The 17,500-nt window shown below is 42.6% G+C and overlaps 1 protein-coding gene across 1 annotated transcript in view; it reads left to right on the plus strand.

The window, feature by feature from the left end:
- The window catches only part of LOC124043069 (protein CBFA2T1-like), a 182,961-nt gene that overhangs the window by 135,106 nt on the left and 30,355 nt on the right, over positions 1 to 17,500 (plus strand). The window contains exons 2-5 of the mRNA XM_046361242.1: positions 6,543 to 6,683; positions 7,099 to 7,343; positions 8,511 to 8,600; positions 14,923 to 15,107. Of these exons, the coding sequence (XP_046217198.1) occupies positions 6,566 to 6,683; positions 7,099 to 7,343; positions 8,511 to 8,600; positions 14,923 to 15,107 (638 nt within the window). The 5' untranslated portion in view covers positions 6,543 to 6,565. The remainder of the gene's footprint in view (positions 1 to 6,542; positions 6,684 to 7,098; positions 7,344 to 8,510; positions 8,601 to 14,922; positions 15,108 to 17,500) is intronic.

The following is a 17,500-nucleotide window of genomic DNA, read 5'->3' on the forward strand; positions in this document are numbered from 1 at the left end:
GGTGTGCAATGATGGTTGCCAGGTGCGCAATGATGGTTGCCAGGTGTGCTCAATGTGGGTTGCCAGGACTGGTGGTTAGTACCCTGGCGACGTCGAGCTCCGGAGGGAGGGAATTGGCATGACAGCCTATATATGGAAAACAGTGTATTTGCCTGCTCTGTGGATTTGGATGAATTGTACTCGCTAAATGACCATGTTACCTAAATGACCATGTTACCTAAATGACCATGTTACCTAAATGTACCTAAATGACCATGTTACCTAAATGACCATGTTACCTACATGACCATGTTACCTAAATGTACCTAAATGACCATGTTACCTACATGACCATGTTACCTAAATGACCATGTTACCTAAATGACCATGTTACCTACCTAAATGACCATGTTACCTACATGACCATGTTACCTAAATGACCATGTTACCTAAATGTACCTAAATGACCATGTTACCTACATGACCATGTTACCTAAATGACCATGTTACCTAAATGACCATGTTACCTACATGACCATGTTACCTAATGTACCTAAATGACCATGTTACCTACATGACCATGTTACCTAAATGACCATGTTACCTAAATGACCATGTTACCTAAATGACCATGTTACCTACATGACCATGTTACCTAAATGTTACCTAAATGACCATGTTACCTACATGACCATGTTACCTAAATGTACCTAAATGACCATGTTACCTACATGACCATGTTACCTAAATGACCATGTTACCTACATGACCATGTTACCTAAATGACCATGTTACCTAAATGACCATGTTACCTAAATGACCATGTTACCTAAATGTACCTAAATGACCATGTTACCTAAATGTACCTAAATGACCATGTTACCTACATGACCATGTTACCTAAATGTACCTAAATGACCATGTTACCTACATGTACCTAAATGACCATGTTACCTACATGACCATGTTACCAACATGTACCTAAATGACCATGTTACCTATATGACCATGTTACCTACATGTACCTAAATGACCATGTTACCTAAATGACCATGTTACCTACATGTACCTAAATGACCATGTTACCTACATGGCCATGTTACCAACATGTACCTAAATGACCATGTTACCTAAATGACCATGTTACCTACATGTACCTAAATGACCATGTTACCTAAATGACCATGTTACCTACATGGCCATGTTACCAACATGTACCTAAATGACCATGTTACCTACATGTACCTAAATGACCATGTTACCTACATGTACCTAAATGACCATGTTACCTACATGTACCTAAATGACCATGTTACCTACATGTACCTAAATGACCATGTTACCTACATGTACCTAAATGAACATGTTACCTACATGTACCTAAATGACCATGTTACCTACATGTACCTAAATGACCATGTTACCTAAATGACCATGTTACCTACATGGCCATGTTACCAACATGTACCTAAATGACCATGTTACCTAAATGTACCTAAATGACCATGTTACCTACATGTACCTAAATGACCATGTTACCTACATGACCATGTTACCTAAATGACCATGTTACCTAAATGACCATGTTACCTACATGACCATGTTACCTAAATGTACCTAAATGACCATGTTACCTACATGACCATGTTACCTAAATGACCATGTTACCTAAATGACCATGTTACCTACATGACCATGTTACCTAAATGTACCTAAATGACCATGTTACCTACATGACCATGTTACCTACATGACCATGTTACCTAAATGACCATGTTACCTAAATGACCATGTTACCTACATGACCATGTTACCTAAATGTACCTAAATGACCATGTTACCTACATGACCATGTTACCTAAATGTACCTAAATGACCATGTTACCTACATGACCATGTTACCTAAATGACCATGTTACCTAAATGACCATGTTACCTAAATGACCATGTTACCTACATGTACCTAAATGACCATGTTACCTAAATGTACCTAAATGACCATGTTACCTACATGACCATGTTACCTAAATGTACCTAAATGACCATGTTACCTACATGTACCTAAATGACCATGTTACCTAAATGACCATGTTACAACATGTACCTAAATGACCATGTTACCTATATGACCATGTTACCTACATGTACCTAAATGACCATGTTACCTACATGACCATGTTACCTACATGTACCTAAATGACCATGTTACCTACATGACCATGTTACCTACATGTACCTAAATGACCATGTTACCTAAATGACCATGTTACCTACATGTACCTAAATGACCATGTTACCTAAATGACCATGTTACCTACATGACCATGTTACCATGACCATGTACCTAAATGACCATGTTACCTACATGTACCTAAATGACCATGTTACCTACATGTACCTAAATGACCATGTTACCTACATGTACCTAAATGACCATGTTACCTACATGTACCTAAATGACCATGTTACCTACATGTACCTAAATGACCATGTTACCTACATACCTACATGTACCTAAATGACCATGTTACCTAAATGACCATGTTACCTACATGACCATGTTACCAACATGTACCTAAATGACCATGTTACCTACACCTAAATGACCATGTTACCTACATGTACCTAAATGACCATGTTACCTAAATGACCATGTTACCTAAATGACCATGTACATACCTAATGACCATGACCATGTTACCTACATGACCATGTTACCTACATGTACCTAAATGACCATGTTACCTACATGTACCTAAATGACCATGTTACCTACATGGCCATGTTACCAACATGTACCTAAATGACCATGTTACCTACATGACCATGTTACCTACATGTACCTAAATGACCATGTTACCTACATGTACCTAAATGACCATGTTACCATACATGTACCTATATGACCATGTTAAATACATGTACCTAAATGACCATGTTACCTACATGACCATGTACCTATATGACCATGTTACCTAAATGACCATGTTACCTACATGACCATGTTACCAACATGTACCTAAATGACCATGTTACCTACATGTACCTAAATGACCATGTTACCTACATGTACCTAATGACCATGTTACCATGACCATGTTACCTAAATGACCATGTTACCTACATGTACCTAAATGACCATGTTACCTACATGTACCTAAATGACCATGTTACCTAAATGACCATGTTACCATGACCATGTTACCATGACATGTACCTAAATGACCATGTTACCTAAATGACCATACATGTACCTAAATGACCATGTTACCTAAATGACCATGTTACCTACATGACCTAAATGACCATGTTACCTAAATGACCATGTTATACATGTACCTAAATGACCATGTTACCTAAATGACCATGTTACCTATATGACCATGTTACTACATGTACCTAAATGACCATGTTACCTAAATGACCATGTTACCTAAATGACCATGTTACCTAAATGACCATGTTACCTAAATGACCATGTTACCTAAATGACCATGTTACCTACATGTACCTAAATGACCATGTTACCTACATGTACCTAAATGACCATGTTACCTACATGTACCTAAATGACCATGTTACCTACATGGCCATGTTACCAACATGTACCTAAATGACCATGTTACCTACATGTACCTAAATGACCATGTTACCTAAATGACCATGTTACCTAAATGACCATGTTACCCACATGTACCTAAATGACCATGTTACCTACATGTACCTAAATGACCATGTTACCTACATGTACCTAAATGACCATGTTACCTACATGGCCATGTTACATGACATGTTACATAAATGACCATGTTACATGTACCTAAATGACCATGTTACCTAAATGACCATGTTACCTAAATGACCATGTTACCTACATGTACCTAAATGACCATGTTACCTAAATGACCATGTTACCTAAATGACCATGTTACCTACATGTACCATGTTACCATGTACCTAAATGACCATGTTACCTACATGACCATGTTACCTACATGTACCTAAATGACCATGTTACCTGACCATGTACCTAAATGACCATGTTACCTAAATGACCATGTTACCTAAATGACCATGTTACCTAAATGACCATGTACCTAAATGACCATGTTACCTACATGTACCTAAATGACCATGTTACCTACATGTACCTAAATGACCATGTTACCTAAATGACCATGTTACCTAAATGACCATGTTACCCACATGTACCTAAATGACCATGTTACCCACATGTACCTAAATGACCATGTTACCTACATGTACCTATATGACCATGTTACCCACATGTACCTAAATGACCATGTTACCTACATGTACCTAAATGACCATGTTACCCACATGTACCTAAATGACCATGTTACCCACATGTACCTAAATGACCATGTTACCTACATGGCCATGTTACCCACATGTACCTAAATGACCATGTTACCTACATGTACCTAAATGACCATGTTACCTAAATGACCATGTTACCTACATGTACCTAAATGACCATGTTACCTAAATGACCATGTTACCTACATGTACCTAAATGACCATGTTACCTAAATGACCATGTTACCTAAATGACCATGTTACCTAAATGACCATGTTACCTACATGTACCTAAATGACCATGTTACCTACATGTACCTAAATGACCATGTTACCTACATGTACCTAAATGACCATGTTACCCCATGTTACCTAAATGACCATGTTACCTACATGTACCTAAATGACCATGTTACCTAAATGACCATGTTACCTAAATGACCATGTTACCTACATGTACCTAAATGACCATGTTACCTAAATGACCATGTTACCTAAATGACCATGTTACCTACATGTACCTAAATGACCATGTTACCTAAATGACCATGTTACCAACATGTACATAAATGACCATGTTACCTACATGTATCTAAATGACCATGTTACCTATATGACCATGTTACCTACATGTACCTAAATGACCATGTTACCTAAATGACCATGTTACCCACATGTACCTAAATGACCATGTTACCTAAATGACCATGTTACCCAAATGACCATGTTACCCACATGTACCTAAATGACCATGTTACCTACATGTACCTAAATGACCATGTTACCTACATGTACCTAAATGACCATGTTACCTACATGACCATGTTACCAACATGTACATAAATGACCATGTTACCTACATGTACCTAAATGACCATGTTACCTATATGACCATGTTACCTACATGTACCTAAATGACCATGTTACCTAAATGACCATGTTACCTACATGACCATGTTACCAACATGTACCTAAATGACCATGTTACCTACATGTACCTAAATGACCATGTTACCTAAATGACCATGTTACCTAAATGACCATGTTACCCACATGTACCTAAATGACCATGTTACCTACATGTACCTAAATGACCATGTTACCTAAATGACCATGTTACCTAAATGACCATGTTACCTAAATGACCATGTTACCTAAATGACCATGTTACCATGTTACCTAAATGACCATGTTACCTACATGTACCTAAATGACCATGTTACCTACATGGCCATGTTACCAACATGTACATAAATGACCATGTTACCTACATGTACCTAAATGACCATGTTACCTAAATGACCATGTTACCTAAATGACCATGTTACCCACATGTACCTAAATGACCATGTTACCTACATGTACCTAAATGACCATGTTACCCACATGTACCTAAATGACCATGTTACCTACATGTACCTAAATGACCATGTTACCTACATGTACCTAAATGACCATGTTACCTACATGTACCTAAATGACCATGTTACCTACATGACCATGTTACCAACATGTACCTAAATGACCATGTTACCTACATGTATCTAAATGACCATGTTACCTATATGACCATGTTACCTAAATGACCATGTTACCTAAATGACCATGTTACCTAAATGACCATGTTACCTAAATGACCATGTTACCTACATGTACCTAAATGACCATGTTACCTAAATGACCATGTTAGCTACATGTACCTAAATGACCATGTTGCCTATATGTACCTAAATGACCATGTTACCTACATGACCATGTTACCTACATGTACCTAAATGACCATGTTACCTATATGTACCTAAATGACCATGTTACCTACATGTACCTAAATGACCATGTTACCTAGATGACCATGTTACCTACATGTACCTAAATGACCATGTTACCTACATGTACCTAAATGACCATGTTACCTACATGACCATGTTACCTAAATGTACCTAAATGACCATGTACCTAAATGACCATGTTACCTACATGACCATGTTACCTACATGACCATGTTACCTATATGTACCTAAATGACCATGTTACCTATATGACCATGTTACATACATGTACCTAAATGACCATGTTACCTAAATGACCATGTTACCCACATGTACCTAAATGACCATGTTACCTACATGACCATGTTACATACATGTACCTAAATGACCATGTTACCTACATGACCATGTTACCTAAATGACCATGTTACCTACATGTACCTAAAACAGTGTATTCCTCCTCTGTGTCTCCAGATCACACTGAGAAGTGCTCCACTATGCCCGACTCACCTGCGGATGTGAAAACACAATCCAGGTTAACTCCAACCACCATGCCTCCTCCTCCTCCAACCACCCAGGGAGCCCCTCGAACCAGCTCCTTCACACCTACTACATGTAAGTACTGACACACACACACACACACACACACACACACACACACACACACACACACACACACACACACACACACACACACACACACACACACACACACACACAAACACAAACACACACACACACACACAGGGATACAGACAGACGGACAGACGGACTGACGGACGGACGGACGGACACAGACAGGGACGGGCGGGCGGGCGGGCGGGCGGGCGGGCGGACAGACAGACAGACAGTGTGTAACTCTAGTGTTATTTTATTGTTGTGTTTAACCCTAGTGTTGTTTTCTACACAAAAAAATAATAATAATAGTTTTTCATTGAATCATAAACTATTCAGTCAAATCCAATCACTTTTTTAATACTGTGTTGTGTTGGACCTTTTGTTATTTTCTCCATCTTCTTTGTGTCTCTAGTAACCAACGGCAACAACAGCCACTCCCCCACGGCGTTGAACGGAGCGCCTTCGCCACCAAATGGCTTCAGCAACGGCCCTAGCTCCTCCTGCTCTTCCTCGCTGGCCAATAAGCAACTCCCTCCAGCGTGTGGCGCCCGGCAGCTCAGCAAGCTGAAACGCTTCCTCACCACACTACAGCAGTTCGGCAACGACATCTCGCCTGAGATCGGAGAACGCGTCCGCACTCTGGTGCTGGGGCTGGTGGTGAGTCTGTAAACCAGGGGTTCCAAAATGTGTTCCTGTGCCCCCTCACCCTCCACGTTCAGATAAACACTATCTCCTCACCCTCCATGTTCAGATAAACACTATCTCCTCACCCTCCACGTTCAGATAAACACTATCTCCTCACCCTCCACGTTCAGATAAACACTATCTCCTCACCCTCTGCGTTCAGATAAACACTATCTCCTCACCCTCCGTGTTCAGATAAACACTATCTCCCCATCCTCCACGTTCAGATAAACACAGGTGTGGGTCTATGCTGTGCATACATGGTACATACATTACATGCCACGGTTATCTAGAGACACAGTTGTATGTATGGTAAAAGACTGGCATGTGATGGCACTATATACCCTTTTGACCAGAGCACTATGGTCTTCTGATGTTAGTGGTGGTAACACACATTGTATTGAATAGAAGCAGTACCTAAACTAGCTCTGCCTGCCAGTTCTTAGACTTTTACTCTCTCCATATGTCTTCCATTAAACTAAAATCATTCAATCCCTGACAGGACATAGTTAGCTTCCAATAACTTATTATCATATAATGTATTCCATATGTCTTCAGGTCTCTCTCACTGTGTCTCTCTCTCTCTCACTGTGTCTCTCTCTCTCTCTCTCTCACTGTGTCTCTCTCTTTCGCTCTCTCTTTCTCCCTGTCTCTCTGTCTCTCTCTCTTTCTCTCTCTCTCTCTCATTCGCTCTCTCTTTCTCCCTGTCTCTCTCTCTCTCTCTCTCTCTCTCTCTCTCTCTCTCTCTCTCTCTCTCTCTCTCTCTCTCTCTCTCTCTCTCTCTCTCTCTCTCTGTCTCTCTCTCTCTCTCTCTCTCTCTCTCTCTCTCTCTCTCTCTCTCTCTCTCTCTCTCTCTCTCTGTCTCTCTGTCTCTCTCTCTCTCTCTCTCTCTCTCTCTCTCTCTCTCTCTCTCTCTCTCTCTCTCTGTCTCTCTGTATTTATGTCTCTCTGTCCCTCTCTCTCTCTCTGTCTCTCTGTCTCTCTGTCCCTCTCTCTCTCTCTGTCTCTCTGTGTCTCTGTCTCTCTCTCTCTGTCTCTCTCTCTCTGTCTCTCTCTCTCTGTCTCTCTGTTTCTCTCTCTGTGTGTCTCTCTCTTTCGCTCTCTTTTTCTCTCTGTCTCTCTATCTTTACTCTGACCTAGAATTCAACGTTAACCATAGAGGAATTCCACTCCAAGTTGCAAGAAGCGACCAACTTCCCTCTCCGACCTTTTGTCATCCCGTTCCTGAAGGTAAGTCGTATTTCACAAGGAGGGACGACAGACACACAGCCAGATCTGGAAACCATTTAACCAGCCGCAGAGCTGAGACGCAGATGTGTATATTTCGTTAGTCTGTTTTTCATTCCTTCATTCCTTGGATGGAAGAAGGCCTAGAAGCATTGAATTTCCAGTTCTATTGGACCTCATTTCATTTTCATGGATTTATTTTTTCAATCTCTCTTTATTCAGGATTTTAAGTGGAAAGATAATTTGGCCTAGTGAAATATCATGAGTCTAGTTGAGGGGGGGTCTGGACTGGTCTGACCCCCTGTCTCTCCCTGGTCACTCTATTCTAGTCTGTTGGGCATCTATTGTTTGGTGAGCATCCCAAATAGCACCATATTCCCTATTCAGTGCACTACTTCTGGTACCCTATTCCACATGGGCTCTGGTCAAAAGTAGTGCACTAAGTAGGGAATAGGTGCAATTTGGGACGCAGATTTAGCTTTGTTGTTGTTTTTCTCCATGAGCACAGAAACATGAACAGCCTGGTCCCTCTGTATCCATCCACTAATGATTCAACATCAGGCTCTACTATACTATATTATATTATATATACTATATTGTATACTAGTATACTGATTTATAGGGGTCAGGTAGAACCAACTCAACACTTAACCAAGACTTCCTTTATTTTGTCCTTCTCTCTCTGTCACCGCTCTGTCTTTCTCTCTATTTTTCTTTCTCTCTTTCCTCACCAGTTCCCCCTTTCACTCAATTAAATTCAATTTCAATTCACTGACGTTAACAATGTACAATGTATATGGAGATTTACAATATTAACATAAATACTCCTATTAATCAATGTTGTCAACGGGACAACAGTAGCAACAATAATAATAATAATAATAATAATAATAATAATAATAATAATAATAATAATAAGTATAAATAACCAGTGCCTTGCAAAAGTATTCACTTGGCATTTTTCCTATTTTGTTGCATTAAAACCTGTAATTTAAATAGATTTTTATTTGGATGTAATGGACATACACTTCACAGAGCTGGGTTTTACGGAAGAAACGGCCAGAAAAAATAAGCAAACATGTTTGGTGTTTGCCACAAGGCATGTGGGAGACTCCCCAAACATATGGAAGAAGGTACTCTGGTCAGATGAGACTAGAATGTAGCTTTTTGGCCATCAAGGAAATGCTATGGCTGGCGCAAACCCAACACCTCTCATCACCCCAAGAACACCATCCCTACAGTAAAGCATGGTGGTGGTAGCATCATGCTGTGGGGATGTTTTTCATCTGCAGGGACTGGGACACTGAATTGAAGGAATGTTCGGTAGAGGCTGTTTAGAAGCCTCTTGGACCGAGACTTGGCGCTCCAGTACCACTTGCCTTGCAGTAGCAGAAAGAACAGTCTATGACTGGGGTGGCTGGAGTCTTTGACCATTTTTAGGGCCTTACTCTGACACCACCTGGTATATAGGGCCTGATGTACTGGTCCGTACCCTCTGTAGTGCCTTGCCGTCGGAGGCTGAGCAAAACCAGGCAATGACGCAAACAGTCAGGATGCTCTCGATGGTGCAGCTGCAGATCTTTTTGAGGATCTGAGAACCCATGCCAAATCTTTTCAGTCTCCTGAGGGGGAATAGGTTTGGTTATGCCCTCTTCCCGACTGTCTTGGTGTGTTTGGACCATGTTAGGTTGTTGATGATGTGGACCATGTTAGTTTGTCAGCCCCGTCGATGAGGATGGGGCCGTGCTCAGTCTTCCCTATCGGCTGTCTCATCGTTGTCGGTGATCATGCCTACCACTGTTGTGTCGTCGGAAAACTTAACGATGGTGTTGGAGTCGAGCCTGGCCGTGCAGTCATGAGTGAACAGGGGGTACAGGAGTGGACTGAGCATGCACCCCTGGGGATCTCCAGTGTTGAGGATCAGCGTGGCAGATGTGTTGTTACCTACCCTTACCATCTGGGGGGCGACCCGTCAGGAAGTCCAGGATCCAGTTGCAGAGGGAGATGTTTAGTCCCAGGGTCCTTAGCTTAGTGATGAGCTTTGAGGGCTATATGGTGCTAACGCGTTGAGCTGTAGTCAATGAACAGCATTCTCACAGAGGTGTTCCTTTTGTCCAAGTGGGAAAGGTCCAGTGTGGAGTGCAATAGAGATTGTATCATCTGTGGATCTGTTGGGGCGGTATACAAAATTGAAGTGGGTCTAGGGTTTATGGTATAAGGTTGTTGATGTGACCAGCCTTTCAAAGCACTTCATGGCTACCGACGAAATTACACGTCCGGGTAATCCGTCTGGCCCTACAGCCTTGTTAATGTTGATGTTAATGTTGATGTTAATGTTGATGTTAATGTTGATGTTAATGTTGACTTGTTTAAAGGTCGTATCTTTATGTATTATTATTATATATTATCATATATGGATCACACAGTCGTACAGAACAGCTGATAATCATCAATCAAACGTATTTATAAATTCATGCACTCTTCATGCGTGCTTCAGTGTTGCTTGCTTCAGTGTCGCGTGCTTCAGTGTTGCTTGCTTCAGTGTCGCGTGCTTCAGTGTTGCTTGCTTCAGTGTCGTGCTTCAGTGTTGTGCTTCAGTGTTGCTTGCTTCAGTGTCGCGTGCTTCAGTGTTGCTTGCTTCAGTGTCGCGTGCTTCAGTGTTGCTTGCTTCAGTGTCGCGTGCTTCAGTGTTGCTTGCTTCAGTGTCGCGTGCTTCAGTGTTGCTTGCTTCAGTGTTGCTTGCTTCAGTGTTGCTTGCTTCAGTGTCACGTGCTTCAGTGTTGCTTGCTTCAGTGTTGCGTGCTTCAGTGTTGCTTGCTTCGAAGCGAGCGTAGAAGTAATTTGCTCGTCTGAAGTAATGGTCGAGCTAAATTGTAATTACATTTGTGTTTCACTGTTTTCCTTTTATGATGACAAAGGGCCACAAATCTTGCTGCTGTGAAACACTGCGGCATTTCACCTAACAGATATGGGAGTTTATCCATGTTTGATTTGTTTTCAAATTCTTTGTGTGGTCTGTGGGAAATATGTGTCTCTAATGTGGTCATATATTTGACAGGTTAGGTTAGGAAGTGCAGCTCAGTTTCCACCTCACTGTTTTTGGACATATGGCCTACTTGCCTGTACAATCATTGATTTTCCTCTCTCTTTCTCTCTCTCTCTCTCTCTCTCTCTCTCTCTCTCTCTCTCTCTCTCTCTCTCTCTCTCTCTCTCTCTCTCTCTCTCTCTCTCTCTCTCTCTCTCTCTCTCTCTCTCTCTCTCTCTCTCTCTCTCTCTCTCTCTCTCTCTCTCTCTCTCTCTCTCTCTCTCTCTCTCTCTCTCTCTCTCTCTCTCTCTCTCTCTCTCTCTCTCTCTCTCATATCTCCATATCTTCAGCCATATGGTTGGGAGTCAGTAGGGAGTGTTGGAAATGAACACGTTTCTCTCTCTCTCCGTCTACCGGGCATTTAATGCCAAAGACCATATGGCAGGGAGTGGTGAGCGGGAACAGGGCTTTTATAGGTGTCTGATAGAGATGGAAGAGACCTGAGCGCAGCTGCAACAATGTGCATTAGGTTGGCTGGGGGTTTTCATCCGGCTAATGTCACCCGGCGACCCTCTCCTCCCCCCTTCAATCCCCCCTGCTTAGAAGAGAGAGATAGAGGGAGAAAGGGAGAGAGAGAGACAGAGAGAGAGGGAGAGATAGAGGATAATGGTTGGGTACTCTTCGGGTATAGGATAATGGTCGGGTACTCTTCAGATAGAGGGTAATGGTTTAGGTCCTCTCGTCAGATAGAGGATAATGGTTTGGGTCATCTCTTCAGATGGATAATGGTTTGGGTCATCTCTTCAGATAGAGGGTAATGGTTGGGTACTCTTCAGATAGAGGATAATGATTGGGTCATCTCTTCAGATAGAGGTTAATGGTTTGGGTCATCTCTTCAGATAGAGGATAATGATTGCTTCCTCTCTTCAGATAGAGGATAATGATTGGTTCCTCTTTTCAGATAGAGGATAATGATTGGTTCCTCTCTTCAGATAGAGGATAATGATTGGTTTCTCTCTTCAGATAGAGGATAATGGTTGGGTCATCTCTTCAGATAGAGGATAATGGTTGGGTACTCTTCAGATAGAGGATAATGTTTGGGTACTCTTCAGATAGAGGATAATGGTTGGGTACTCTCTTCAGATAGAGGGTAATGGTTGGGTACTCTTCAGATAGAGGATAATGGTTGGGTACTCTTCAGATAGAGGGTAATGGTTGGGTACTCTTCAGATAGAGGATAATGGTTGGGTACTCTTCAGATATAGGATAATGGTTGGGTACTCTTCAGATATAGGATAATGGTTGGGTACTCTTCAGATAGAGTATAATGGTGGGGTACTCTTTAGATATAGGATGATGGTTGGGTACTCTTCAGATAGAGGATAATGGTTGGGTACTCTTCAGATATAGGATAATGGTTGGGTACTCTTCAGATAGAGGATAATGGTTGGGTATTCTCTTCAGATAGAGGGTAATGGTTGGGTACTCTTCAGATAGAGGATAATGGTTGGGTACTCTTCAGATAGAGGGTAATGGTTTAGGTCCTCTCGTCAGATAGAGGATACTGGTTGGGTAATCTCTTCAGATAGAGGGTAATGGTTTGGGTCATCTCTTCAGATAGAGGATAATGGATGGGTCATCTCTTCAGATAGAGGGTAATGGTTGGGTACTCTTCAGATAGAGGATAATGGTTGGGTACTCTTCAGATAGAGGGTAATGGTTGGGTACTCTTCAGATGGAGGGTAATGGTTTGGGTCCTGTCTTCAGATAGAGCGTAATGGTTTGGGTCCTGTCTTCAGATAGAGGGTAATGGTTTGGGTCCTGTCTTCAGATAGAGGGTAATGGTTTGGGTCCTGTCTTCAGATAGAGGGTAATGGTTTGGGTCCTGTCTTCAGATAGAGGGTAATGGTTGGGTACTCTCTTCAGATAGAGGGTAATGGTTTGGGTACTCTCTTCAGATAGAAGGTAATGGTTTGGGTCCTGTCTTCAGATAGAGGGTAATGGTTGGGTACTCTCTTCAGATAGAGGGTAATGGTTTGGGTCCTATCTTCAGATAGAGGGTAATGGTTGGGTACTCTCTTCAGATAGAGGGTAATGGTTTGGGTCCTGTCTTCAGATAGAGGGTAATGGTTTGGGTCCTGTCTTCAGATAGAGGGTAATGGTTGGGTACTCTTCAGATGGAGGGTAATGGTTTGGGTACTCTCTTCAGATAGAGGGTAATGGTTTGGGTACTCTCTTCAGATAGAGGATAATGATTGGTTCCTCTCTTCAGATAGAGGATAATGATTGGGTACTCTCTTCAGATAGAGGGTAATGGTTTGGGTCATCTCTTCAGATAGAGGATAATGGTTGGGTACTCTTCAGATAGAGGGTAATGGTGTGGGTACTCTCTTCGGATAGAGGGTAATGGTTTGGGTCATCTCTTCAGATAGAGGGTAATGGTTTGGGTACTCTCTTCAGATAGAGGGTAATGGTTTGGATCATCTCTTCAGATAGAGGATAATGGTTTGGGTCATCTCTTCAGATAGAGGGTAATGGTTTAGGTCCTATATTCAGATAGAGGGTAATGGTTTGGGCCATCTCTTCAGATAGAGGGTAATGGTTTGGGACCTGTCTTCAGATAGAGGGTAATGGTTTAGGTCCGCTCTTCAGATAGAGGATAATGGTTTGGGTACTCTCTTCAGATAGAGGATAATGGTTTGGGTAATCTCTTCAGATAGAGGATAATGGTTTGGGTCATCTCTTCAGATAGAGGATAATGATTGGTTCCTCTCTTCAGATAGAGGATAATGATTGGTTCCTCTCTTCAGATAGAGGATAATGATTGGTTCCTCTCTTCAGATAGAGGATAATGATTGGTTCCTCTCTTCAGATAGAGGATAATGATTGGGTACTCTCTTCAGATAGAGGATAATGATTGGGTACTCTCTTCAGATAGAGGATAATGATTGGGTACTCTCTTCAGATAGAGGATAATGATTGGTTCCTCTCTTCAGATAGAAGATAATGATTGGGTACTCTCTTCAGATAGAGGATAATGATTGGGTACTCTCTTCAGATAGAGGATAATGATTGGCTCCTCTCTTCAGATAGAGGATAATGATTGGGTACTCTCTTCAGATAGAGGATATATGTTTGAGAGACACAGAGACCACATTTAGATATATCTCTAAATAATAGTCACTATTTCCATGTAGTATGTCAGATGATGCCAGGTAATATACAGTTTTGTGTTGTGTACTGTCTGTCAGTCAGCCCCCCAGCAGTTCCCGATCGTGACCACTGTCTTTCCCTCTACAGGCCAACCTGCCACTCCTACAGCGGGAGCTGCTGCACTGTGCCCGTCTGGCCAAGCAGAACCCAGCTCAGTACCTGGCACAACACGAACAGCTCCTCCTGGACACCTCCTCTACCACCTCCCCCGTCGACTCCTCAGAACTACTCCTAGACCTCAACGACAACGGCAAGAGGAGAACACCTGACAGGTGAGGTTGATGTCTGCTGGCTCTAGAGGAGAACACCTGACAGGTGAGGTAGGGGTTGATGTCTGCTGGCTCTAGAGGAGAACACCTGACAGGTGAGGTTGATGTCTGCTGGCTCTAGAGGAGAACACCTGACAGGTGAGGTAGGGGTTGATGTCTGCTGGCTCTAGAGGAGAACACCTGACAGGTGAGGTAGGGGTTGATGTCTGCTGGCTCTAGAGGAGAACACCTGACAGGTGAGGTAGGGGTTGATGTCTGCTGGCTCTAGAGGAGAACACCTGACAGGTGAGGTAGGGGTTGATGTCTGCTGGCTCTAGAGGAGAACACCTGACAGGTGATGTCTGGCTCTGAACACCTCTGATGTCTGCTGGCTCTAGAGGAGAACACCTGACAGGTGAGGTTGGTGTCTGCTGGCTCTAGAGGAGGACACCTGACAGGTGAGGTAGGGGTTGATCCCTGCTGGCTCTAGAGGAGGACACCTGACAGGTGGGGTAGGGGTTGATCCCTGCTGGCTCTAGAGGTTTCTCTGTATCAGTTGTTGTTGAGTGGAAAGTTTCAGCAATAATTGTAGAATAATTGAAGTGAATAAAACGTGTATTTATTATTACAAGTCAAACCAACAACTCTCTACTATAAGTTAACATTAGAGTTTGGATGAGATATCTTCCCAATTAAAACATGAAACCGAGCACCCATTCTCATCGACGGGGCTGCGGTGCAGCCAGTTGAGAGCTCCTTGGTGTTCACATCAACAAACTAACATGGTCCAAGCACACCATGACAGTCGTGAAGTGGGCACGACAAAACCTATTCCCCCTCAGGAGCCTAAAAAGATTTGGCATGGGTCCTCAGATCCTCAAAAGATTCTACAGCTGCACCATCGAGAGCATCCTGACTGGTTACATCACTGCCTGGTATGGCAACTGCTCGGCCTCCGACCGCAAGGCACTACAGAGGGTAATGTGTACGGCCCAGTACATCACTGGGGCCAAGCTTCCTGCCATCCAGGACCTCTAGACCAGGCGGTGTCAGAGGAAGGCTCTAAAAACTGTCGAAGACTCCAACACCTTGTCATAGACTGTTCTCTCTGCTGCCGAGTGGAAAGTGGTACCGGAGCGCCAAGGTCCAAAAGGCTTCTAAACAGCTTCTAATCCCCAAGCCATAAGACTCCTGAACATCTAATCAAATCGCTACTCAGACTATGTAGTCACTTTATTAACTCTACCCACATGTACATATTACCTCGACTAACCGGTGCCCCCGTCCATTGACTCTGTACCGGTACCCCCCCTGTTTACAGCCTCGCTATTGTTATTTTACTGCTGCTCTTGAATTATTTGTTACTTTTATTTCTTATTTTTTTAAGCATTTCACTATATGGTCTACACCTATTGTATTTGGCGCACTTGACTAATGAAATTTGATTTGATTTGAGAGACAGAGAGAGAGAGACAGAGTTAGGATCCTGAAACCAGTTAACCCTCCAGACCAGTAGAAGGAGGGCAGAGTTAGGATCCTGAAACCAGTTAAACCCTCCGGACCAGTAGAAGGAGGGCAGAGTTAGGATCCTGAAACCAGTTAAACCCTCCAGACCAGTAGAAGGAGGGCAGAGTTAGGATCCTGAAACCAGTTAAACCCTCCAGACCAGCGGTCTGTTTCAAAAAGAGAGTATAAGATACCAGCCGTATGTCAGTGTGCTGCGGCAGGCAGTGTGTGTGTGTGTGTGTGTGTGTGTGTGTGTGTGTGTGTGTGTGTGTGTGTGTGTGTGTGTGTGTGTGTGTGTGTGTGTGTGTGTGTGTGTGTGTGTGTGTGTGTGTGTGTGTGTGTGTGTGTGTGTGTGTGTGTGTGTGTGTGTGTGTGTGTGTGACCAGAGCCCTATGGGACCATATTCCCTATATAGTGCACTACTTTAGACCAGAGGCCTATGGCACCCTATTCCCTATATAGTACACTACTTTAGATCAGAGCCCTATGGCACCATATTCCCTATATAGTGCACTACTTTAGCCCAGGGCCCTATGGCACCCTATTCCCTATATAGTGCACTACTTTAGACCAGAGCCCTATGGAACCCTATTCCCTATATAGTGCACTACTTTAGACCAGAGCCATTAGGATTCTTATCAATGGGGTCTGATCTAAAGTAGTGCACTATATAGGGAATAGGGTTCCATAGGGCTCTGGTCTAAAGTAGTGCACTATATAGGGAATAGGGTTCTATAGGGCTCTGGTCTAAAGTAGTCTGTTGTCTGTCGTTGTGCCCTTGAGCAAGGCACTTAGTGTGGCAGTCCCCCCCCCCCCTCTCTCTTTAAAGCCTCTGTGTGTGTTTGTTTTTCAGAGGGGTTGGGTTAAAAGCGGAAGTCAAATTTCCTTTGTGGTCATAACTTGAGTTATCA

This window comes from Oncorhynchus gorbuscha, linkage group LG09 (assembly GCF_021184085.1).
Source record: "Oncorhynchus gorbuscha isolate QuinsamMale2020 ecotype Even-year linkage group LG09, OgorEven_v1.0, whole genome shotgun sequence".
Taxonomy (NCBI): domain Eukaryota; kingdom Metazoa; phylum Chordata; class Actinopteri; order Salmoniformes; family Salmonidae; genus Oncorhynchus; species Oncorhynchus gorbuscha.